General features: G+C 47.5%; 1 protein-coding gene across 1 annotated transcript; it reads right to left on the bottom strand.

The window, feature by feature from the left end:
• On the bottom strand, positions 1–26,006 carry TFAP2E (transcription factor AP-2 epsilon). Its single transcript, XM_060205883.1, has 7 exons — positions 25,414–26,006; positions 24,693–25,139; positions 24,250–24,301; positions 7,572–7,794; positions 6,217–6,335; positions 4,615–4,756; positions 1–1,163 (listed from the first exon to the last, which is right to left on the bottom strand). The coding sequence occupies exons 1-7, from the start codon at positions 25,438–25,440 to the stop codon at positions 881–883; spliced, it is 1,293 nt and encodes a 430-aa protein (XP_060061866.1). The 5' UTR covers positions 25,441–26,006; the 3' UTR covers positions 1–880.
• Positions 26,007–26,468: the final 462 nt, after the last annotated feature.

The raw sequence follows: 26,468 nt of genomic DNA, 5'->3' as shown, positions 1-26,468 counted from the left end.
TCCGGTGAAAAGGTTTTATTAAGAGAATGAGAAAACAATCTGAGACTTGGGGAGGTATACTAACTGTAAGGTCAAGTGAAACAAAATACAAAATCCTAGTGACCACCTCAAGTTTCCAGACATCTCTCTTCCCTCCCAGCCCACCCCCAGTCCTTTGTGAGCAAAAACTGCCTCTCTGTCCTGGTCTATTTGGACAGTTTTGTGTGTGAGGATAAATCAGTACAAAACAAGAGTTTGGAACTCATAAATAAGTTGCACTGGACATTTTTAAATTTAATCACATATACAAATGAAGACAGACAGCAACATGACTGAAGTGCAGCTGAATTCAAGTTCTGCAATTTGTGCTTTTTATCTTTGCTCATTGAGAGTCCCTCCTGCCCATTTTCCAAGTGTGAAAGACTTCCAAAGAGTCTAGTGGGGCCTACCACCAGCATTTCTGGGGCTAAAAGGTTCTTGGATGGGGGAATCTAACCCTCCGTAGCACCTCTGATCTGTTAAGGACTTGGCCCCTGCCGTTAAGAGCAAGGCTTTTGCCTCTGTGGCACCCACTGCTGCCCAGGTACCTTAACCGGAAGAACACTGCTCCAAGAACTAGACTTTTTCAATGCCAACTTCCTGTCCAAAACCTTCTCAGCCATCAGCAAAAGGGTCAGAAAATTGCACACGTAAGGCAGACCCTGCCACCTCATCAACGAAGCAACACAGAGAGGTCATCTTTCCCATTATTCCAATCCAGATGCCTACCTCTAGGGTTTCTGGAAGCATACTCTTTCTGACCTGATTCCAACGCTACTTTTTAATCCTCTCAGGTGCACCCTGGAGCTAAGACATCATTTCAGGTCTTGGGAGCCCATTAGGCACAAGACAGAGGAAGCGTTTATTTCCGATGTTTGGTATCCTTCTCTGAAGTCTTGGCATCAACATGTCCACTGCTTGCGCTGCTTAGAAACATCTTGTCCAACCCCTTGAGTGATTCTAGCAAGTAGTTCTGGAAGGCAGTGAGGGCAGCACAAATGGCAGGCCCACCAAAGCCATGGGTGATGAGGCTAAAGTGTGTCAGGCAACTCTGTACCCCGGGCTCCAAGATGAGTGCTGGGCGGCTGTTGCCCAGTGGAGATCGATCCTGAGCCATCAAGTCCGCAAATTCCTTGCAGATCTGCCTGGTGGGAGGAGGAGAAAGTTGGAGGTTAGGGGACAAAGGTCTGAGTCCAGAGAAGGATGCACCACAATCTGTACTACTTGTTTTTATTGGATAGAGACAGAAATTGAGAGGGGATGGGGAGATAAGAGAGACAGAGATACCTGTCGCTCTACCTCACCACTCGTGAAGCTTTCCCCATGCAGGTGAGGACCAGGGGCTTGAGCCCAGGTTCTTGTGCACTGTAGTGTGTGCACTTAACCAGGTGCACTACCACCTGGCCCGCTGGACAACTCTTAAACATTACATATATGATTGCTAGACACAGTCTGAAAATGATCTTACCCATTTTACAGGAGAAAAAAAAACAAAACTAAGATTGAAAGATACTGATTTTCCCAATGTCACATAACTAAGTAATAACAGATGTGTACCAATACCTTTTAATTTCCTTTCTTTTAATTCTTTTTTTTAATATTTATTCCTTTTTGTTGCCCTTGTTGTTTTATTGTTGTAGTTAATATTGTTGCTGTTGTTAGACAGGACAGAGAGAAAATGGAGAGAGGAGGGGAGACAGAGTGGGAGAGGTAGACACCTGCAGACCTGCTTCACCACTGGTGGGGAGCCGGGGGCTAGAACCGGGATCCTTCCACCAGTCCTTGCACTTTGCTCCATGTGAGTTTAACCCGATGCGCTACCACCTGACTCCCTCTTTTAATTTTTTTCCCCCCAGTAACAGGAAAAGAAGCCACAGCACTGAAGCTTCCTTCAGTACGGTGGGGGCCAGGCTCAAACCTGGGTTTGTGCACATGGCAAAACAGCACTATTCAAGTGAGCTATGTCACTGCCTCATGGCAATAAGCACTCCTACCCACAGTTTAGTTCACCTTTTGCATTATTCAGGAACATTTCCCTGATCTCCTCTCCCACTCCCCCCACCCCCCAAATGCCTAATGCTTTGTCTTTAAAATTATTAAAGAACAGTCCAGAATCTGCCTATAATAACTGAAATAAAAGCAGTGAACATGAATTGAGGACTAGATGCATCATCTTACCTTAATGCTCACAATAAATCTAGACTACCATTAATATGGATGAAAAACTGGTATCAGACATGATCTACCCAACTGGCTAAGCTGTAGTTAATTGATTTTACTGGATTTATTTATTTTAACCAGAGTACTGCTTAGCTTTGGCTTGGAGTGGGAATGGGGGGGGTACTGAATCTGGAAACTCAGAGCCTCAGGCATGAGAATCTGTTTGCATAACCATTATGCTATTTTCTGCCACTCTAAACTGGAATTTTTATCTAGCTGTAGTTTGTGGTCATTGTTCATCTTTGTGCATCCAGGTGTGGCTCAGGCAAGAGAATCACTCATGTCTCATCTTTGTATCACCATGGAACCCAGTTAGCATCTTTGACATCACCAGAACCCAGCAAGTGATTAATGAATTAGCTGATTAGCAAGTGAGATGAGCCCTGCTTTTATTCGGCTTCAAAGGTCCCATGAGTCATGGCAGTCCCTTGAGTCTGTGATTCCACCTCTGTCTCAGACTCAGAGAAGCTGTGACTTGAAGGACTATATTTGGTGAGGGAGTGTTCTAAGTAGACAGGCAAGCCCAAGGGCAGGCAGGAAAGTTCAGTTGAAGTGTGTGGGGTTTCTATAGGCCAGATTCAGAGGCCTGTAAAGGACTCTGAGTTTTATGCTATAGATTAGTGGTTTTCAAAAGATTGTTTTCTCCTCTCCCTCCCCCCTCTGTCTTTTCTTCCCTTTTGAAAAATTAAATCCTGGCTGGGGAAGATAGTATAATAGTTATGCAAAAAGATTCATGCCTCAGGCTCCAAGGTCCCAGGTTCAATCCCCAGCACTACCATAAACCAGACCTAAGCAGTGCTTTGCTTAATAAAAAATAAAAGGGCAAGGGAGATAGCCTAACAGTTATGCAAATAGACTCTCATGCCTGAGGCTCCAAGGTTCAATCCCTCATACCACCATAAGTCATAGCTGAGCAGTAAAAAAAATAAGTTTTATTAATAGTAACTAAATTTTTTGTTTTTTTAATTTATTTTGGATAGAGACAGAGGGGGAAAATAGAAAGGCAGAGAGAGGCACCTGCAACACTGCTTCATTGCTTATTAAGCTTCCCCCTTGCAGGTGGGGACTGGGGGCTTGAACCCAAATCCTTGGGCACTGTAATGTGTGCACTTAACTATGTACATCACCACCCAGCTCCATAACTAGGTCATTTTATTTTTTACTGCCAACAGGGTTATTGCTGGGGCTCAGTGTCTGCATGATAAATCCACTGCTCCTAGCAGCAGTTTTTTTTCTTTTTCTTTCCATCCTGTCCCTTCCCTTCCTTTTTCCCCATCCTTCCTTTCTTCCATCCTTCTTTTCCTTTCTATTTTATAATTTTTTTAATTTGAGAAATTGAAAGGGAATGGGGAGAGACAGACATCTATAGCACTGCTTCCCCACTTGTGAAGCTTCCCCCCTGCAGTTGGGGACTGAAGGCTTAAACCTTTGTCCTCAAGTATGATAAAGTAACCCTTCAGCTGGGTGTACCACTGCCTGGCCCCAGTCAAAACTAAATCTTAAGGTAATACCAGTACATTAAACAGATCCTAAGGCATCCCCCACAGAGCCTAGTTTTGAGAATAACTGAAGCTGTAGGAGCCACTGAAGCTGTTGAGTTGGGAAACAAAGCATTGGCAGGGAGGCTCAAGGAACAGTAGAGTGCCAGGGTCAAGCAGTGAACGAGAGTTCAAGAAACTGCATGTAAAACAGTGGTAAGAGAGGAATCAAGGGCGGAGGTAGATAGCATGATGGTTATGCAAAGAGACTCATACCTGAGGCTGCAAAAGTCCCAGGGTCAATCCCCCACACCACCATAAGCCAGAACTGAGTAATGCTCGGTTAAAATAAAAATAAATAAGTAAGGAACCAGTGGGACTTGTATAGAGATCAGATGAAAAGGATAAGGGAGGGCGATCCTGAGGATCTGGGTGGGCACTGGTGCCCTGATGGAAGTCACTGGAACAGGACTGGTGAGCAAGGCTCAGACAAGGGCAGCAAGAACACAGAACCTGAGAGCCATGATGGGACTGGAGTAGTGCATGGCATGACACCTTCACATGGACCTATGGAAGCTTGCCTGTTGGTTTGTTTGTTTGTTTGTTTAATTGGATAGAGACAGAAAGATATCCAGAGGGAGATAGTGAGAAAAACAGAGAAACCTGTAGCACTGCTTCACAGCTAGCAAAGCTTCACCCTGCAGGTGGGCGCTGGGTGCTTGAACCCAGGTCCTTGCACATGGTAATGTATGTGCTCAACAAAGTGCACCACCACCCGGCCTCCCTATGATACTGTTTTCACTAAAGCCTAGAACCCAGATATGTTCACGTATGTGCCTCTAGGTGCCTGTGTGGAGCCAAGTGCCCAAAAGCACCCACACATGGCACCCTCGCTCACTTGGCAGCCAGCAGCATGCTCTTGCGGCTGTGCAGCTCCCCAGGGTCAGAGTGCTGTCGACACAGGTACTCGGCAGCTGCCTTGGCTGGGAATTCAGTCTCACAGACGTAGCCAAAATCTCGAGCCAGGTGCACAGCCTCTCCTGGGAAGAAGAGACCACAGAGATGAGCTGTTGCTATATGGGACATGGCATTGGACCTCTAATATCTCTGGCCAGGGGCCATCTGTTTCTATAGACATCTTCCTCTGATTTCCCTCCCCAGCCTATCTCCAGCCCCAATTCCACTGCCCTTCCAGGGATTGGCTTTTGGCTCAGGGGTGAGAGCTAAGCCTACTATGTATCCCACAGCCTGAGTTTAAGATGACTGAGTCCAGAATCAACCAACCTCCAGGGAAGGGATCATCAGCCTCTCATCCTCTTTCTGTCTTCCTTTCTTAAAAGATTATTTATTTATTTACTAGAAAGCTAAGAGGAAAGAGAGAGAAAGAACCAGACATCACTCTGGTACATGTGCTGCCAGGGATCGAACTCAGGACCTCATGCTTGAAAGCCTAATGCTTCATCAACTGTGCCATCTCCCTGACCACTCTTTCTTTTGTTTATTTTTTGTATCAGGGCTATTACTGGGATTTTACACCTGCATGATCCCACCACTTCCAGCAGATTTATTTTTATAGCATAAGATAGATAGATAGATAGATAGATAGGATAGATAGATAGATAGATAGATAGATCGAGAGGAGAGGGGCCTGGTGGTGGCACACCTGGTTGAGCGCACATGTTACAATGCACAAGGACCCAGGTTCAAGTCCCCAGTCCCCACCTCTAGGGGGGAAGCTTTGTGAGTGGTGAAGCAGTGCTGCAGGTGTGTGTCTGTCTCTCTCCCTCTCTACCCCCCCACCCCCGCTTCCCTCTCATTTCTGGCTGTCTCTATCCAATAAATAAATAAAGGTAATAAAAAATTTACAAGATTTTATTTACTTATTCCCTTTGTTGCCCTTGTTGTTTTATTGTTGTAGTTAATTGCTGTTATTGATGTCATCGTTGTTGGATAGGACAGAGAGAAATGGAGAGAGGAGGGAAAGACAGACACCTGCAGACCTGCTTCACCACAGGTGAAGCAACTCCCCTGCAGGTGGGGAGCAGGGGGCTTGAACCGGGATCCTTACTCTGATCCTTGCACTTTGCGCCATGTGCACTTAACCCGCTGCGCTACCACCTGACTCCCAATAAAAAAATTTTAAAAAGAAATGTCCCTTTAAAAAGAGAGAGAGAGGAGAGACACCGTAGCAGTGTTCGTAAAGCTTCCCCTATGCAGGTGCATGATGGCCAGGGGCTAGAACTTAGGTCTTCATACATGTTTTCATTTTACAGCATGAACGATCTCCTGCCCTCCTCATGCTTTTCACATATAAATACGAGTTGTTCCTCTTCCCATGTACACTGTGTGGACACATGGACACAGATACATGCACATACACAAAACGACTACACACACATCACACACCCCTCAGACATGGCACACATCAAGATGCATATGACTAAACACAGCCTCCCACATTAGAGATGGACACACTTCCCCACTCTCAGACCTCACTCACCTTCCACCAGCGATGTCAGCAGTGTCACATTGGCAGCCTTGCGACGGCCAGCTGGCAGGTTGAGCCCAATCTTCTCCAGCCGTTCCCGTAGGCATCGACCCCCATTCTTGGACTTGGCCCTTGACATGTAGAGAGACAGGCACACGCCATGAAGGCAAGAGACAAGCATGTAGGCTAAGGGATCCAAGAAGACCCTCCTGCCTCTGACAACCCCTGATGAAGTTTAGTTCTGTCTCTGAGAATGTGAGCTCAGCCTGATCCCAGCCTTCCCCTAACCTCGCTGATTTTGTAGTCAAGATGAGGAAGGGTGACATAGCATTTTCCCAGTTCTCTCCACTTTAGGAACAGCTCGGGGTGGAACAGGAAGGTCAGCATCAGCATCTTGGGGTCCTTCCTCCTACCTGGGTAATACACAACTACCCAAAGCCACACAAACTATATATAGAGAAACTAGGACACAGAGACAGGCATATGGAGAGACACAGACACACAAACACATGGACACACATTAAGGGTCAACAATAGAATATATGCATCACTAGAAACAGTCATACAGACTCAGATTCCCCGGGACTGCAAGGGGCATAGTTAGAGAATATGTCCACACTAAGTCTAGACACTAGGGACACACATATATATATAGTCACTCACAGATCTGCACAAGCCCCTCTTGGGTGCTCAAAGAAAACCAGGAATAAGGAGGTATTTCCATACCTGCACAGACACATCCCACACAGAGATGTGCAGACATGCTAACATGTGTAGTTCCAAATGTACATGCAAAAACACACACTAGCTGACACATTCCACAAAAAGTAACACTGGAGATTCACACTCATGGAAACACCTCTACACCATGCATGTACATGCAGGCAGTCACACACACGTGTCCACACCAACTTCAGACAGAGCAGAAATACTCCTGGACAGGGAAGCAGACATACCCTATCCAGGCACAAGGACAGGCACAAAAAGACAGATGTACAACTATGAACCGTGCTCCATGCCAAAGCACACACAACCAGAGAGGGCTGTGCTGCCACACAGAATGTGAAGGCATGTCCTTTCCTGGTGAAGGGGTTAAAGATGGCATTCTTTCTTCCTGAGCCTATGCCCAGGTTTCTTTCTCAACACCTCCACCCTCCCCACCCCCACCCCCCAGGCCACAAATCCATGGGAGCTGTTGGGGATCTAGTTCTGCCCCCAGAACATATCGTCTCCCAGGGAGACTGAAGTAGAGATGATCTCATGGCCAGGGGTGAGACTGCCGTCTCTCCCATCCCCAGAAAAGTCGTGAAATATTCATGGATTTTGGCTCAGACATTAGGCAAGGAGTTGTGGGCTGGCCTTCCTACCTGCGAAGGACACCACCCAGGAGGGAGGCGTTGAGGCACTCGGGAGGTGAGAGTCGCCGCTGGACCTCTCCCACTGTCACTTTGTACTTGGACGTCGAGCTGAGCAGTGAGAGCCGGCCTGGCACGGAGCAGAAGACCTCACTGGGGTTTGTGATGCCACCAATCAGGCTGTCTTTGGCCAGTGAGAGGGCTGAGAGGCTGCTGACTTTGGAGGGGATAGGGACTGTGGGGTAGAAGCAAGAGAAAGGGAGAGAGAAGAGGAGGAAAAAAAGAGAGGGAGACAACAATGAGCCATGGACACAGGGCACTAAGCAGTTGTGGAGTGAGCATGGTGATGAAGCACCAAGTGTGTGCTGAGCACCAAGCTCCATGCTGTGCACACACATGCCCCGCTGCCTTTCAGAGGGCTTTCACTAGCCCTGCTTTACGAAGAAAGAAACTGAGAAGCCATGAGGTTAATAAGACTCACCCAAGTTCACTCAGCTAATGGTGACAGAAATGGAACCAAGAGTTGTCTGCCTTGTCATGCACCCCACTCCCACAGGTAGGGAGAGGGGCTTGAACCCAGGACCTTTTATAAGGCGTGCCACTGCCCAATCCCTGGCCTTCATTTCTTCATGTGCCCACAGTCACTAACTTACTGCTGGATTTCTGTACAGCCAGCCCCTGCTCTGATTTCTCTGCCTTGTTACAGAGGGATCTTTCTGAAACGTGCACCAATCCACAGCCAAAAATCCATCACTACTTGGTGAACTCTTGGGGAAGCACCCCCCCGCCCCTGCAACTGGACAGAATGATGTTGACTATCCTCTGGGAAGTGCCAACTATGTATCAAAAGCTTCAGATTCGGGAGTCAGGCATAGCGCAGCGGGTTAAGCACACATGGTGCAAAGCACAAGGACTGGCATAAAGATCCCGGTTCAAGCCCCCGGCTCCCCACCTGCAGGGATTCACTTCACAGACAATGAAGCAGGTCTGCGGCGTCTGTCTTTCTCTCCCCCTCTCTGTCTTCCCCTCCTCTCTCCATTTCTCTCTGTCCTAACTAACAATGACGACGTCAATAACAACAACAATAATAACTACAACAATAAAAAAGGCAACAAAAGGGAAAATAAATATTAAAAAGATAAAAGCTTCAGATTCACAGGTCAGTGGAGAAGACGCTTATTACCCACCTCCACTTCAAAATGAAGACACTAAAGGTTTACTGAAGATGTTAAGATGGTATGACAAGAAAGGAATAGAAATGGGTCTCAAACTCTGATCACAGATGCTAGTTGATACCCTGAGCCATCATAATGCCTTCCTTCACTCTCCTCCATGGCAGGGCCAACGTCTGCCTTTCTTGCCTATCCACCTGTCATCAGTCTCGAGACTCACATTAACCAGCAGAAGTATGGTGAGGTGCATGCAGGACTTTAAATTTTCTTTTTTTTCTTTCTTTCTTTTTTTTTTTTTTTTTTGCCTCCAGGGTTATCCCTAGGGCTCAGTGCCTGCACTACGGAATCCACTGCTCCTGGAAGCCATTTTTCCCATTTTGTTGGGCTTGTTGTAGTTGTTAAGAACCTTAAATTTTCTAGTAGTCTAGGGGCTGGGTGGTGGCACACTGGGTAGCATGTATATGTCACCACGTGTACCTTAACCCGTCCCCCACCTGAGGAGGCAAGCTTCACAAGCAGTGAAGCAGGGCTACCGCAGCTGTCTGTCCTCTTCTATCCTCTATTTCTCTGTTTTCATTTTAAAAAATTTGGTGGGGGAGCCAGGCAGTAGCGCAGTGGGTTAAGCACACATGGCACTAAGCGCAAGGACCGGCATAAGGATCCCAGTTCAAGCCCCCGGCTCCCCACCTGCAGGGGTTGCCTCACAAGCGGTGAAGCAGGTCTGCAGGTGTCTTTCTCTCCTCCTTTCTGTCTTCCCCTCCTCTCTCCATTTCTCTCTGTCCTATCTAACAACAATGACATCAATAACAATAATAATAACCACAACAACAAAGACAATTAAAAAGGGGTAAAAATAGCCTCCAGGAGCAGTGAATCTGTGGTGCAGGCAGCAATAACCCTGGAGGCAAAAAAAAAAAAAAACTTTTTTCAGATATAAAAAGTTTAGGGGCCAGGCAGTAGCACACCTGGTTAAGTGCACACATTACAGTGCACAAGGACCCAGGTTTGAGCCCTTAGTTCCCACCTGCAGGGAGAAAGCTTCACAAGTGGTGTCCTCCGTCTTTTTCCCTCCCTATCTCCCGGCCCTTCTCAACTTCTTTCTGTCTCTATTCAATAATAAGTCAATAAAGATTTTTTTTTTAAATGGCCATGAGATGAGAGTCGGTTGGTAGCACAGCGGGTTAAACGCACGTGGCGCAAAGCTCAAGGACCGGCATAAGGATCCCTGTTAAGAGCCCCTGGCTCCCCACCTGCAGGGGAGTCGCTTCATAGGCGGTGAAGCAGGTCTGCTGGTGTCTGTCTTTCTCTCCCTGTCTCTGTCTTCCCCTTCTCTCTCCATTTCTCTCTATCCTATCCAACAACAACATCAATAACAACAAAAATAACTACAATAATAAAACAAGGGCAACAAAAGGGAATAAATAAATAAATTTTTTAAAAAAATGGCCATGAGAGGGAATCGGGCAGTAGCCCAGCAGATTAAGCGCACATGGCGCAAAACGCAAGGACCGGCATAAGGATCCTGGTTCAAGCCCCTGGCTCCCCACCTGCAGGGGAGTCGCTTCACAAGCGGTGAAACAGGTCTGCAGGTGTCTTTTTCTCCCCATCTCTGTCTTCCCCTCCTCTCTCCATTTCTCTCTGTCCTATCCAACAACAATGACATCAATAACAACAACAATAATAACCAGCAATAAAACAACAAGGACAACAAAAGGGAATGAATAAATAAATATTTTTAAATGGCCATGGGGAGCAGTGAATCATCATACAGGAATGAACCCTGGTGGCCCCCCCAAAATTACTGGTATCTCCATTTTAAAAAGTTATAAGCATGTGAGATGAATGGTAATATATTCTACATGGGAGGAAGCATCATGAGTGATGGAGTAGTGCTATATTGTTTCTCTCCTCTGTGTGTGTGTGTGTGTGTGTGTGTGTGATGCACTAGCTAGAAAAAGAGGCAGACATGCAGGTGTAGAACACTAGTGATAACTGATGGCAAAAATAGCCAATCATCTGCCCCTTCCTGCACCCACATTCAGATAACAGGGAGAGAATGAAAGGTCATAGATGTTTTTCTATTTATTTATTTTGTCACTACTGGGACTCCAAACTGACCTTTTTACTTTTTTACTTATTTCTTTTTCTTTATATTTATTTTCCCTTTTGTTGCCCTTTTTTTCATTGTTGTTGTAGTTATTATTGTTATTGATGTTGTCATTGTTAGATAGGACAGAGAGAAACGGAGAGAGAAGAGAAAGACAGAGGGGGAGAGAAAGATAGACACCTGCAGACCGGCTTCACCACCTGTGAAGCAACTCCCCTGCAGGTGGGGAGGTGGGGGCTCAAACTGGCATCCTTACACCGGTCCTTGCGCTTTGCACCACGTGCGCTTAACCTGTTGCGCTACCGCCCGACTCCCTATTTACTTATTTCTTCAGGTAGAATGACAGAGACAGAAGGAGAGAGGGATAAGACACCGCACTACCAAAGCTTCATACAATTCAGTAGGGGACAGGTTCAACCCTAGGTCACAGGCATGGTGAAACTGGTGCACTGACCAAGTCAGCTATCCTGCCAGCCCTTCTCCATCCAAATTCTATTAGAACGTGGGATTCCTTGTCACCAGCCCTGTGAGATGAGAGGTAGAGAGACAGAGACCAAGGCTGCATAAGGCTAATAGGCAAACAAGGTCAAACATGAACACACATGTGACACAAAGTATATTACATGTTGTGTTTATCAAAATTTATGTACTATACAAAAATGACTTCATTTAAAAACTACAGGGTCTGTCACAGATACAGCAGTGAAAGTAAGCTATGCATGTGTACACTTATTCATTCTACAAATACTCAGTCCTAGCTATAGGTGTAGGCTCTGCCCTCCTCCAGTGTTGAGGGAATGTGACAGGAAGCATATAGATGTTTACAAGTGTTCTTGCTCCTGCTGATGTAGTTTTAAACATTGAGTATATACTAAGTTTATGCAAATAAAGGTGCAGCTAATTGTAGTGGTGAAAGGTAGCTGTGTTTGGGTATATCATATGTAGACACTGCTATATCCTCGACCTGTGCCATTTTTCTTAGTGCCTCAACCGTCAAAAATGGAAAGATTGGCGGCCGGACGGTGGCGCACTGGGTTAAGCAAACATAGTGAGAAGGACCAGTGCAAGGATCCTGGTTCAAGCTCCCAACCTGCAGGGTGAGAGGGGTCGATTCACAAGGTATGAAGAAGCAGGTCTGCAGGTGTCTATCTTTCTCTCCCCTCTCTGTCTTCCCCTCCTCTCTCAATTTCTCTCCATCCTATCCAACAACAATGAAAAAAAGATGGCTGCCAGGAGGTGGATTCGTAGTGTAGGCACCAAGCCCTAGTAATAACCCTGTAGGCAAAAAAAAAAAAAAAAAAGGAAAGATTGCAGCCTAGGATGTGGTGCAGTGGCTAGTGCTGAACTTTAAAAAGCATGAGGTTTCAAGTTCAATCCCCAACATCATATGTGACAGAGTAATATTATGGTTCTTTCTCTCTCTCCCTCTCACATAAATAAATAAATAAATAAATAAATAAATAAATAAATAAATAAATAATTTGTTAAGCTTAGAAAGATGAGAGGTAAGAGGCTGTGCCTATGTGTCAACAACTATCCTATAAATCATTATTTCCTCCAACAAAATGATAATAAATAAATAAATGAATAAGAATAAATAACACTCATTTAAAAAATCAAGTCCAAGGTTAGAGAAAGTGGATGGTTTAGGGAAGGGACAGTCTTAGAGCTGAGAATTAAGTGAGCACAGACTGCAAAGCAGAGACACTGGTATTTGTCTCTGACCCCACAATGACTCCTAAAGCTGAAGTGACCCCACTCCCGGTGTTCCCCAGGTCACACAGGCAGAAGCCATTTACATATATATACTCCTATAGACATAAGAGCTCCTAGTTATTCCACCTATCAGACAAGATTTCCCACACACAAGTCTATATATTCTTTTTCTTTTAGATTTCTTAATATTTATTTATTCCCTTTTGTTGCCCTTGTTGTTTTTATTGTTGTAGCTATTATTGATGTCGTTGTTGTTGGATAGGACAGAGAGAAATGGAGAGAGGAGAAGAAGAGAAAGATAGACACCTAAAGACCTGCTTCTTTCTCTCTCCTCCTCTGTTTCACATTAATAAATATATAAAATCTTAAAAAAAAAAAAAGAATTTAACTTAGAATGCTGGTTAAGGGTGGGGGTAGACAGCATAATGGTTATGCAAAGGGATTCTCATGCCTGAGGCTCCAAAACCCCAGGTTCAATCCCCTGCACTACCATAAACCAGAAGAGCTGATCAGTGCTCTGGTGGAAAAAAAAAATGCTGGTTAAAACTACACTTCCTTCTATAAGAAAATGTAGGAGAAAAAAATCTTCATGACCTTGAGTTGGGTAAAGAATTCCTAAAAGCATGATCCATACAATAAAATAATAAATTGAACATCATTAAATTTGTAAACTTTGGTGCCTCAAAAGATATGATCAAGAATATGAAGACAGCCCCAGGGAGTCTGCTTTCTGAGTGCTGAAGCAGGTCTGCAGGTGTCTATCTTTCTCTTCCTCTATCTCCCTGTCCCCTCTCACTTTCTCTCTGTCCTATCTAATGAAAAATTAGAAGAAAAAAAAGGGGGGGTGAAGGGCTTCAGTGGGTTTGTGAGGTGAACGTGATAACCAGTACACTACAGAAACAGACTGCAGTGGACTTGTAGTGCAGGTACTGAGCCCCAGCAATAACCCTAGTGGCAAAAAAAAAAAAAGAGAAAGAAAAAAAAGAAAAAGAAAGAAAAAAGAAAAGAAAATGGAGTCAGAAGGGGCCAGGCAGTGGTGCCCCTGGTTAAGTGCACACATTACAGTGCACAAAGACCCAGGTTCAAGCCCCTGGTCCCCACCTGCAGGGGGAAAGCTTCACGAGTGGTGAAGCAGGGCTGCAAGTGTCTCTCTGTCTCTTTCCTCTCTATCTCCCACTCCCCTCTCAATTTCTCTGTCTCTGTCCAATAATAAATAATAATGTAAATTAAAAAAATTTAAATGGGGCTAGAGTGATGGCTCTATTAGAGCACCAACTTGCATGCCTGAGACCCCAGAGATTACAGATTCAATCCCCAGCAACAACTTATGTCAGACTAGAACAGTGTTCTGGTTTCTCTTTCACCCCATTCTCTCATAGTAAATACATTTTATTTAATTTTATTCTTTCTTATTTTTTTAATTTTTATATTTATTTTCCCTTTTGTTGCCCTTGGTTTTTTTGTTGTTGTTGTTGTAGTTATTATTGTTGTTGTTATTGATGTTGTTGGATAGGACAGAGAGAAATGGAGAGAGGAGGGGAAGACGGGGGGAGGGTGGAGAAAGACAGACACTGCAGACCTGCTTCCCTGCCTGTGAAGCGAGTCCCATGCAGGTGGGGAACCGGGGGCTCGAACCAGGATCCTTAAGCCAGTCCTTACACTTTGCGCCACACACTTAACCTGCTGCACTACCACCTGACTCCCTATTCTTTCTTTTTTAGAGACAGGCAGAGAGAGATCACAGCACCGAAGCTTCCTTCAGTGTGATGGGGACCAAGCTTGAACCTGGCTTGCACACATGGCAAAGCAGCACTGTCAAATGAATTATTTTGTCAGCCACCAGGGTAATCACTGGGGCTCAGTGCCTGAACAATGAATCCACCATTCCAAATAGCTTTTTCTTCCTTTCTTCCATCCATTCTTTCTTCCTTATTTCCTTCCTTCCTTTATTTACTTCTTCCTTTCCTTCTTTCCTTTTTGTAGGAACACAGAAACTGAGAGGGAAGAGGGAGGTAGAAAAAGAGAGATAAAGAGAGACACTTGCAGACCTGCTTCACCACTAGTTTGGGGACTGGGAGTTTGGACCTGGGTCCTTACATATGGTAAAATGTTCCACTGGGTGTGCCACTTCCTGGCCCCAAATACTTGTTTGTTTGTTTGTTTGTTTGTTTGTTTGTTTTTCCAAAGCACTAGTCAGCTCTGGCTTATGGTGGTGCAGGAGACTGAACCTGGAACTTTGGAGCCTCAGCCATGACAGTCTGTTTGCATAACCATATGCTATCTACCCCCCACCTGCCCCAAATATATTTTTTAAAATATTTATTTCATTTATTCCCTTTTGTTGCCCTTGTTGTTTTATTGTTGTAGTTATTATTGTTGTTGTCGTTGTTGGATAGGACAGAGAGAAATGGAGAGAGGGAGGGGAAGACAGAGAGGAGGAGAGAAAGATAGACACCTGCAGACCTGCTTCACCGCCTGTGAAGCGACTCCCCTGCAGGTGGGGAGCCGGGGTTCGAACCGGGATCCTTATGCCGGTCCTTGTGCTTTGCGCCACCTGCGCTTAGCCCGCTGCGCTACAGCCCGACTCCCCCCAAATATTTTTAAAAGAAAATGAGGGGAGTCGGGCAGTAGCGCAGCAGGTTAAGCGCACATGGCGCAAAGCACAAGGACCAGCCTAAGGATCCCGGTTCGAGCCCCTGGCTCCCCACCTGCAGGGGAGCCACTTCACAGGTGGTGAAGCAGGTCTGTAAGTATCTGTCTTTCTCTCCCCCTCTCTGTCTTCCCTTCCTGTCTCCATTTCTCTCTGTCCTATCCAACGACAACAACAATAATAACTACAACAATAAAACAAGGGAACAAAGAGGATAAATAAATTTTAAAAAAGAAAAAAAAGAAAATGAGAAGACAAGCCGCAAACTTGAGGAAGGTATTTTAAAATTATATAGCTTATAAAGGGTATGTATTTAGAATACATAAATAAATCTTAGGATGCAATGAAACAAGTGCCATAATAAGAAAATCATCAAAATACGTGAGCGCCTTGAAATAGCTCGCTTGTATAGTGCGCTGCTTTGTCATGTGCATGACCCAGGTTTGAGCCAGGCCCCCACTGCACTGAAGAAGGCTTCAGTGCTGTCATCTCTTTTTCTCTCTCTGCCTGTGTTCTCTGTCTTTATTCAAATAAAAAAATTTTTTCTTCACTAAAGGGGGACTGGGCAGTAGCATACTAAGCAGAGTGTATGCTATAGTGCACAAAGACAAGAGTTTAGGCCCACAGTTATTGCTGGGACTCAGTGCTGGCACTATGAATCCACCATTCCCAGTGGCCTTTTTTTTTTTTTTTACTCTTTCTATTTTATTTGGTAGAACACAGAAAAATTGAGAGAGGAGGAGGAGACAGAAAGGGAGAGAAAAAGACATCTGCAGACCTGCTTCACCACTCATGAATCTGCCCCACTGTTGGGTGGGGGAAGAGGAGTTCAAACCGAAGTCCTTATGTATAGTATGTAATGTGTGCTCAACCAGGTGTGCTACCACCTGGCCACAAAAGATTTTTTTTTAAAATAAAAAGAAACTTCACTGGGAGAACAACTGCAGTTTATAATGGAGGGGCTGAGGACACAGAACTCTGGTGATGGGAACTATATGGAATTGTACCCCTATTATCTTACAATTTTGTAAAATCCATATAAAATGATAAATTAAATTTAAAAATGAAACTTCACTAAGATCATTATAAAGAGTGAATAGGAAGCACTTAAAAAGAACATCATAGAGAAATGCAATTTTAAATTATAGTGATATATCCTAGGATAGCTGTGGGGAAAAAAAGGCAAATAACAAGTATAAATAAGAATGTAGAGAAAGTATAATATTGCTAATGGGAATATATGATTGGATACCCACTTTAGAAAAATGGTTTGACAGCCTGAGAGGTGTCACAGTGGATAAAGTATTTTCAAGGCATGAGATCCTGAGTTCTATCCCCAGCATCTCATGTACCAGTGTGATGCCCTGGTTCTTTCTCTTTCTCGTATTAACAAACAAGAAGAAAGCTTGACAACTTCTTTAAAAAACTGAATACAGGGAGTCGGGCAGTGGCACAGCGGGCGAAGCACACATGTCGCAAAGCGCAAGGACTGACTGAAGGATCCCAGTTCGAGCCCCCGGCTCCCCACCTGCAAGGGAGTCCCTTCACAGGCGGTGAAACAGGTCTGCAGGTGTCTGTCTTTCTCTTCCCCCTCTCTGTCTTCCCCTCCTCTCTCCATTTCTCTCTGTTCTATCCAGCAACGATGACATCAATAACAACAATAATAAACTACAATAATAAAACAAGGGCAACAAAAAGGAATAAGTAAACAATTTTTTTCAAAAAACTGAATACAGGGGGCTGGGTGGTGGTGCACCTGGTAGAGTATACTCCTTACCATACACAGGACCTAGGTTCAAGCCCCTGGTCCCCACCTGCAGGAGGGAAGCTTCACAAGTGGTGAAGCAATACTGCAGGTCTCTCTTTCTCCCTCTCTGTCCCCCTTCCCTCTCAGTTTCTCTCTGTCTCTATAGTAAAAAAATGAAGGTACATTATTTTTTAAAAATTGAATATAGCTCCGGGAGGTGGCGCAGTGATAAGGCTTTGGACTCTCAAGCATGAGGTCCTGAGTTCGATCCCCGGCAGCACATGTGCCAGAGTGACGTCTGGTTCTTTCTCTCTCCTCTATCACTTCTCATGAATAAATAAATAAAAAATCTTTAAAAAAAAAAATTGAATATAAACTTAACATAAAGTTCAACAATTCCACTGCTAAGAATTTATCTAGGAGTAATGAAAGCATATGTCCACACAAAGACAAGCATGTGAATGCTCATAGCAGTGTTACCACAGTGGCAAAACAGTGGAAACAATGCAAGTGTTCATCATTTGGTTATCTGGCTAACAAAATGTGCTACATCTATCTAGTGGAATAAACAGAAACAAACCACTGATAAATGTTACAGCACGGGTGACCCTAAGAACATGCTAAGCAAAGAAACTAAACGGAAAAGTCTGTGTGTTTACATGTTCCATTTATATAACAAGTTTAGCGTTTGCCATTTTGGAGCTAGGAGACAGATACGTGGCTGCCTTAGATGTGGGATGGAAAAGAGAATTAAATACAAGTGGGGATGAAGAAATTGGGGGTTAATAAAAACTTCTTAAAAGGATTATAGTGGGGCTGGGGAGACAGCAAAATGGTTATGCAAAAGCCTTTCAAGCCTGAGGCTCTGAGGTCTCAGGTTCAATCCCCAGCCCCACCATAAGCCAGAACTAAGCAGTGTTCTGGTGTCTCTCTCTCTCTGTATCTTTCCCTCTGTATCTATACTTTCTCATTAAAATAATAAACTAAATAAAATATTTTTAAAAAAGGATTATAGTGGGGGAGGAGAGATAGCATAATGGTTATAGCAAAAGACTTTCATGCTGAGGCTGGGTGGTGCACACCTGGATAAGCACATGTTACAGTGTGTTAAGACCCAGGTGCAAGCCCCCCATGTCCACCTACAAGAAGAAAGATCTGCAGGTGGTAAAGTAGGGCTATATTTGTCTCTGCCTCTCTCCTTATATCCCCTTTTCCCTGTTTATTCCCTGTCTCTACCAAGTAAATAAATAAAATTATAAAAAGAATTTCCTGCTTGAGGCAACAAAGATCACAGGATTTAATCCCCAGTAGCACTATAAGCAAGAGCAGTATTGGGAGTGGTGGTGGTGGTGGAATAAATGGCTGCTGGGAATGATGCAGTTACCATGCAGGGAGGGAGGTAAGGAGGAGAGAAAAAAAAAAAAAAGATATTTCTGAACACTTATCCTGATAGCAGCATTATTTGTAATAACCCATACTCAGAAGCCACCCCCATGCCCAATAAGTGAGTGGTTAAGAAATCTGTGGATATGGTCCGGGAGGTGATGCAGTGATAAAAGCGTTGGACTCTCAAGCATGAGGTCCCGAGTTTGATCCCTGGCAGCACATGTGCCAGAGTGATGTCTAGTTCTTTCTCTCTCCTCCTTTCTCATAAATAAATAAAATATTAAAAAAAGGGAGTCGGGCGGTGGCGCAGTGGGTTAAGCACACGTGGCGCAAGGCGCAGGGACCGGTGTAAGGATCCCGGTTCGAGCCCCGGCTCCCTACCTGCAGGGGAGTCGCTTCACGGGCGGTGAAGCAGGTCTGCAGGTGTCTATCTTTCTCTCCCCTCTCTCTCTGTCTTCCCCTCCTCTCTCCATTTCTCTCTGTCCTATCCAACAACAAAGCAACGTCAACAATGGCAATAATAACCACAGCGAGGCTGCAACAACTAGGGCAACAAATAAAAAGGGGGAAAAATATTTTAAAAAAAGAAGAAATCTCTGGATTTGGGAGTTGGGCAGTAGTGCAATGGGTAAAGCGCATGTGGCACAAAGCACAAGGACCAGGGTAAGGATCCTGGTTCGAACCCCCAACTCCTCACATAGAGGAGTCGCTTCACAGGCAGTGAAGCAGGTCTGCAGGCGTCTTTCTCTCCCCCTCTCTGTCTTCCTCTCCTCTCTTCATTTCTCTCTGTCCTATCTAACAATGATGACATCATAACAACAGTAATAATAACAACAATAGTAACTACAACAACAATGAAAAACAACAAGGGCAACAAAAGGGAAAATAAATAAATAAATAATAGAAAGAAATCTTTGGAGTGAGAAAGAAAAGAAGAAAACAAAAAAGCAAGAAGGAAGGAAGGGGAATTCCTCTCTGCCATCACTGGTCACCCCATCAGGTATGCCTTCATTAGCCATTTTGTGACCTCTTCAGGACCTTACCCTCAAATAACAACAATAAGGAGTGCCTCCTCTCCAAAGGGAGGCTGAGTCATCCTAGTCTACCTGCAGTGTGTATTGCCTAGAATGTTCCCAGCTGTAACCATGAAATGAGATCAGACTGACAGCGACCTGGAGATCACACAGGCTCCTGTGCTAAATATGAATATACATGGGCCCCCGGGGACAGACTGATGTGGTAAGCAGTTAACTGTATTTATAAATATCTTTTTAAATTTGGGAGCCACTCTACCCTAGCCTGGCTTTCAAGTTCTGTTCTGCACTCTAAGACTATTCTCCCAGACATTGTTTGTTTCTAGTCCACCTTCATGTTAGCTATTAAGCTCAAGCAAAGATTATTAAAGTCCTGGGCTCCTAAGAACATACCCAAAATAGATATCCCAGTCTCTTGCCACCTTAGGGTCCCTATTCTCATTGGCTCTATTCCTACTCCTTGGTCCCGATTTATTAAAAACTTTACAGTAGACACACACTCAGACTCAGAGACACAGACACAGAGACAGACTGAGACACAGACAGAGTCAGTCTTAGACTCAGACATAACACAGAGTCAGACACAGAGGCAGACTCAGACTCAGAGACTCAGAGGCAGACTCAAACACAGACACACACTCAGACTCAGAGACACAGACTCAGAAAATAAATAAATAAATAAATAAACTTTGTTCATGTATGGATCAACCTGTCAACATCTATGTTCAGCAGTGAAGTAATTATAGAAGCCAGGCCTTCCACCTTCTGCACCCCATAATGACCCTGGGTCCATACTCCAAGAGGGATAAAGAATAGGAAAGTTTTCAAGGGAGAAGATGGGATACAGAACTCTGGTGGTGGAAATTGTGTATATCTGTACTTCTCTTATTATGGTCTTGTTGATATTTTTTATTTTATAAATAAATTTAAAGAAAAAATTTAGGGGTGGAGGAGATAGCATAGTGATGCAAAACATACTCATGCCTGAGGCTCTGAGATCCCAGGTTCAATCCCCTGCACCACCATAAGCCAGAGCTGAGTAGTGCTTTGCTATTAAAAGAGAGAGAGAGAGAGAAAGAAAAGAAAAAGAAAAAACCTTTGTCCTGCTTTTTATCTTACTGCCTTTCAGCCACCAAGTCCCAGATGCTACTATGATCCCATCCTGACCTTCCTAGGCAGATGACCTGGCCAACATGTCCCAGAACCTCCCCTTTCCATAGCCTACCCTACTAGGAAAAGAGAAACAGGCTAGGGGTATGGACTGACCAGCCAATGTCCATGTCCAGCATAGCAGCAATTAGAGATGTCAGAACTCCTTCCTTCTGCACCCCAAAAAGAATTTTTGATAGTTACGGGTTAAGTGTACATAGTAAGAAGCACAAGGACCTGAAAGGAACCTGGTTTGACAACCCCCCCAGCTCCCCACCTCCAGGGGGGGGTCACTTCACAAGTGGTGAAGCAGGTCTGCAGGTCCATCTCTCCCCACCCCACCCCACCCCTCTCTCTTTCACCTTCCCTCTCAATTTCTCTCTGTCTTATCAAAAAAAAAAAAAAAAATCGAGGAAAAAAAAAAAAACTGCCACAGGAGCAGTGGACCAAGCAGGCACCAAGCCCCAGCAATAAAAAGGCAAAAAAAAAAAAAAAAAAGGGGGGGGTGGTCGGGCGGTAGCGCAGACTGTTAAGCGCACATGGCACGAAGCAAGAACAGCATAAGCATCCTGGTTCAAGCTCCCGACTCCCCACCTGCAGGACGGTTGCCTCACAAGCGGTGAGGCAGGTCTGCAGGTGTGTCTATCTTTCTCTCCCCCTTTCTGTCTTCCCCTCCTCTCTCCTTTTCTCTCTGTCCTATCCAACAACGACGACATCAATAGCAACAATAATAATAACCACAATAACAACAAGGACAACAAAAGGTAAATAAATATTTTTTTTAAAAAGGATGGAAGCCTCCCAGCTGGATCGAAGCCTAGTGGATTGACTTGACTTAAGCCCCACCCCCTGACTCACATCTGGAAGGTGTGGGTGGGACGGGGGCAATGCTTCTAACCTCACAGGAAGGGTTACAGAGTTTGGACCAGGACAGCCTTGTGCTTCCTCTCCCCAGAGGCACCCGTCTAGTCAGAGGCCTGAGGAATCCTCCCCATCACAGGAAAGCGATTTGTGGTTTGCGGGTAAGGCCGCGCTGCCTCTGCTTGGCACTCAGGACCCCAGCCACCCCAGACATAGTCTACCCTCCCTCCCGGCTGGGAAGAGCTGGAGCAAACTGGTGCCTCAAGTTGCTATGAGGAACACTGATAATTCCCGCCCCTGGGACGACTGGGGCTCCCCACAGCCGCCAGCTGGTGCCAGAGACCTTCAAGGACGCGACAGGGGTTCCCCGCTTCGCCAGAAAGGCCAGAGGGCGAAAAGGGGCGCTAATCCACTGGCCCCAAGAGGCTCGCTCTGGGCCTGGAGTCACGCCCAGCAGAAAACTGCTCGCTGCGCTGCGCGGGGTGTCGAGGTTCCTGGAAGCAGAGCTCCAACTGGAGGCACCTCCTCAGCCCTGGCGGCGGCTCCATCCCCACAGATTCCCATCTCAGGGGGGGCAGTTCTACCCGAGAGTTTGCGAAGCCGAAAAGCGTAGGTACTGAATTGTGCTCTGCAAAGCCAAGGGGAACCTGGCGCTCCGAGGCCCCAGGGTCCCAGGCCGCCGCTCTTTGCTGCAGCACTCTGGGTGGCTACCTCCATACCCTGCGCTCCTCTGGGCCACCGATCCGCTGGCCCTGCATTTGAGCGGGTGTGAGCGCTCGCTTCTGCCGGGAGCTAGTACGTAGCTCTCCAAGCCCGGCCGCTGCATGCACTTGCGGTTCTGAGACAGCTTTTGGAGATCCCAACACACATTTACAGGAGGATCGGGGATTCGTGGAGGCTGGAGTCCGTTGAGGGGAATGATCTCCGTTTCTTCAGTCCCTTCTCACAGCTGTCCTGCCCTGTCTTGTCTTGACTCTGGCACTGGTTTTGAGGTTTAAAGTATTTACAGACCTCGATAATCTTTCGCCTGCTCCTCAGGGAAAAAGTCCCCATGCCCTTTCTTCAAGTACAAAGAACTGGCCTTCCCCAGGGCTAGGGTTGGAGATAGGAACTGGGGGCCTCCATCTCTCTGAGTTCATAACCCAGCTGCAGGATTTTGCCAACTGCAAATCAAACTGGAAGTTTTAAAACAAACATAGAGGGTGAGGGAGACAGCATAATGATTATGCTAAAGACTTCCAAGCCTGAGGCTCTGAGGTCCCAGGTTCAGTCTCCAGCACTACTATAAGAACAGCCTTCTGGTCAAAAATAAGACAAAATAAAATAAAAGTCCAGTAAATCAAGGTATACCTTCCAACAAAAAGCTGGATTTGAATTACACATCTCACCCTCAAGTCCAGGTGACGGAGCTTCATTATTGAGGCCTCTTTCCCTCCAGACCATGCAGTTAACACCCAGTCCCTGGCAACTCAATGCTATCTCTACCTCCACTCTCCAATATGTACTAAGCAAACTGAGCCTGGACTAGAAACACTCATTTGAAAAACAATTCAAGCCAAATCCCAGAGGAATGGCACCTGCCTGGTGCACCAAGGGTTTGTCTGCATCTTAAATTCCATTTGGGAACCTCCCCCAGATCTTAAAAAAAAAAAAAAAAAAAAGCTTTCCTAACACCTGGCTGCTTCGAATTGCTGTTTTCTTGGAACAGCCAGAACCTGGGTCTTCAGACCAGAAAATTCACTGGAAGGCAAGTCTCAAACCCCTGGAGTTTACTAGTGCAAAGAAACCCAAACACCCATCCCCCCCCAGATAAATAAATAAATAAAACACTGACCCTCATAGATTTAGAGATCTTCATCCATAGAATGATGATACATTCTAGGATACAGCCAAAATGCTAATACACAGAGTATCCCCAAAGTGTATAGAAAGTATGCTAACGGGAAGGGAAGACAGCATAATGGTTCTGCAAAAGGTTTTTATGCCTGAGGCTCTGAGGTCCTAGGTTCAATCCCCAGCACCACCGCAAGACAGAGCTGAGCAGCGCTCTAGTCTCTCACTTTCTGTATCTTTCTCACCATATCTCTTTTATTAAATAAAGAAAGATTTAAAAAAGAGTATGCTAACATAAAAGGCACATCAAGAGAGACACACTTATGTGTCAAGAAATGCAGCAAGGAGACCTGGAAAAGGAACAGGAAGGAACACAACCCTCTTACATGGACACCAACACCTAGAAGTAGGAAGGCCTTGACCCTCTTTGCATGCAGTCTGACACAATTTATACATACACTAGCTCCTCTGGTCCTATCCACTATGGAGAGAAAATTCTTCCAGGAAACTCAAGTTCCCTAAGGACCTTCAAGAAAAGAAGAGGCAGAAATCACCAGCCAGACTAGGAAATGGTAAGGTTTGGTAATGTGGAAATCATTTAACGAAATTAAAGGGAACTGTACCCCCCCTACCCCACCCCCAGTCCTACCTCTTAGGAAACAGGGAAAGAGGTCTAACCCATTCTGCAAATTAACTCCAGATCCACAAAGGCACTTTCGCTTAGGTAGGTAGCCATAGCCGCACCAGCTACACCGCTGGGGTTGGGAGAGCAAACCATCTCTGGCCCACCTCCGGTTGCAAACTCCAGAGCCAAATCACCAATCGGAGCAGCTGCCTAAACTCTGGCTAAACTCTGCCTCGCTGCCCCTCTACCAAGTCGGAAAAATTGCCCGGTAGCCACCGAGCCCGGAGCGGTACAGACGGAAATTTCCGCAAGTGCCAATGGGAGAAAATGGGTCTGTGCGTGCTCCCCCGGTACTGCACCGTCTCTCCGGGTTCTGCTTCGGCCGAAGCGCGCTGCCATTCCTTCCTTACCTTTCTTGATCACGGACTGGTCCAGGAGGCTCATGCCCGGCTCCTCCATGGCCTGCAAATAGGAGAGGGGTTGGTGAGGGCGCTTGTGCACCTAGTCTCCTGTCGCTTCCCTAGCCCCTTCGGCCCCTGGCCCGAGTCCTGCCTGCTCCGCCCAGGGTTCGGAGTTCACCGAGGCTCTGCACCTTCCGCGACCGAGCCGGGGGGGGGGGGGGGGGGGGGGGGGGGGCGAGTCCCCGGCCGTGCGGTGCAAAGGGGAAACTTTGCAACCTCCAGCTGGCAACTCTCCCGCTTCCCCGGGCTGCAGGCACAAGCTGCCCGGGCACAGAGCCTCAGGCAGGCCAGCTGGGGGGCACCTCCCGGGGACCGGGGTGGCGCCACCTCCCCGCGGCTGCTCAGCCAGCAGCCTGAGCGCCCGGTGGCGACGGCGGGCCGTCGGGGCTCACCTGCAGGTCCTCCAGGCCGGGCGGCGCCAGCGCGGGGAGGCCGAGGGGCGCGTCGGCCAGGCCGTGCAGCAGGCGAGGCGCGGCGGCGTAGTCGCGGCGCGGGTCGAGGCCCAGGGCGCGGGCGGGCGGCGGCAGCAGGCCGGGCGGCTCGTCGTGGGCGCGGGCGGCGGCGCGGGGCGCGGGGGGCCAGGCGGGCTGCGGCGGTGGCGGCTGTACAGAGGGCGCCAGGCCGCCGTACGGGTCCCCGGACAGGTGCGGGAAGGCGGCGGCGGCGTCGGGCGCCTGTCCGTAGGGCAGCGGCGGCTGCGGGTAGGGCGGCGGGAAGTAGGGCGGCTGGAAGTCTGCGGCGGGCGTGTGGCAGAGCGGCGGCGCGGGCGCGTAGGCCGCGGGGGGCAGCGACGACAGGCGCGTCCCGCCTGCCGCCGCGCTCAGCCCGTCGGGGCGCTCCTGGGGGAGGAGAGGGCACGTTGGGTGGGACCCGCAGCCCCGAAGGCAGGGCCCTCCCCGGCCTCCGAGGAGCGGCTGCCGTCCTGCATCCTGCCCGCCGCCCGAGCCCTGGGTGCGGGGCCCAGTGGCCTAGGGGATGGCGACCTCCGCGCGCACCAGCCGGTGGGGTCCCCGTGTCCCTCCCCGCGAGATTACCTTGGAGACGGGACGGGGCGGGGGGGGCGGGACGTCCAGCATTCGGGGGCCCCACCGTCCCGCTGGCCCGGGGACTCACCATGGCGGGGTAGCTGTGCACCAGCATGGGGCGGGCGGCGCGGGGGCGCGGGGCCTGGCGGCGGGGGCCTCGCCCGACGGCCAGCGCGCCGGGCAGCTTGCAGCCCGCACAGCCCGCGGGGTCTCCCGGCGGCAGGGGGCGAGGGTGCAGCCGCAGCCCCGAGCCTAGCAGGAGTCAGGGCCTCAGCTGAGGGCCACCCTGGACGGGTCCATGGAGCAGGACTCGAGCGGGACGGGCTCTGGTCGCACGTGGAAAAGTCGGTGAGCCGCTGCCCAGCGCCCGCCGTCCTGGCTCTGAACACAGCCCGCTCCATGCGCTGTAGTTATAGTGGCGGGGCCGCGCTGGGCCTCGGGGGCGCGCATTAAAGAGACAAGCGGTGACAGCTTGATTCTGCCACCAGCGGCCACTCCGAGAGAGGCCCGACTTGAACGAGATCCCTGGAGAGAGAATGACGGGGGCTTGGATACCTCCCCGCCACTCGCCGCCGCAGGTCTGAGCCACCTTTTAGGCTTTGAAGCTCCCAGACGCCTTCAAACTAACGGCTGGAGGTTGAGGCACAGGCTCCCTAGGTTTGCACTTCAGCTCTGTTGCATTCCTGTGTTTGTGCAAAGCACGACTCTTTGTGGCCTTAGCTGCCATCAAATGGGTATGGATACTTTCTCTAATCGCTCCCTCTGACTGAGGATGAGGTGGGTGACTAAATGTGGAAGAAGTTTGTGGGTTGTCGACCCAGGCTTGCCTGCTCAAGTGCCCATCCTGTGGACGGGGAGAAAGGGTGGGAAGCTGGGAGGAGACCACAGACCTTCCTGGAAGCTTCCAGAGCCAAATCCCCTTTGCAGATACCATTTCATCCAGGCTTCCCCAAGTTGTGACTCCCAATACCAAGCAAGAGTCTGAGGAAGCTGGAGGCACAAATAGGCCAGCAGAGAGATTTTCCTGGGGCTGCAATTGACATGAATCCCACCTAAGGAAGACTCAAGATGTTTCTGGAGCCAGGAGGACCTGGGCTGATTGAATGTGACCCAGTGACAGGAGAGACTGAGTGAATCTGTGTG

The sequence above is a fragment of the Erinaceus europaeus genome, chromosome 13 (genome assembly GCF_950295315.1).
Source record: "Erinaceus europaeus chromosome 13, mEriEur2.1, whole genome shotgun sequence".
Classification (NCBI taxonomy): Eukaryota; Metazoa; Chordata; class Mammalia; order Eulipotyphla; family Erinaceidae; genus Erinaceus; species Erinaceus europaeus.
Note: the sequence above shows the minus strand (reverse complement) of the source record. Positions and strands in the feature narration are given on the sequence as shown.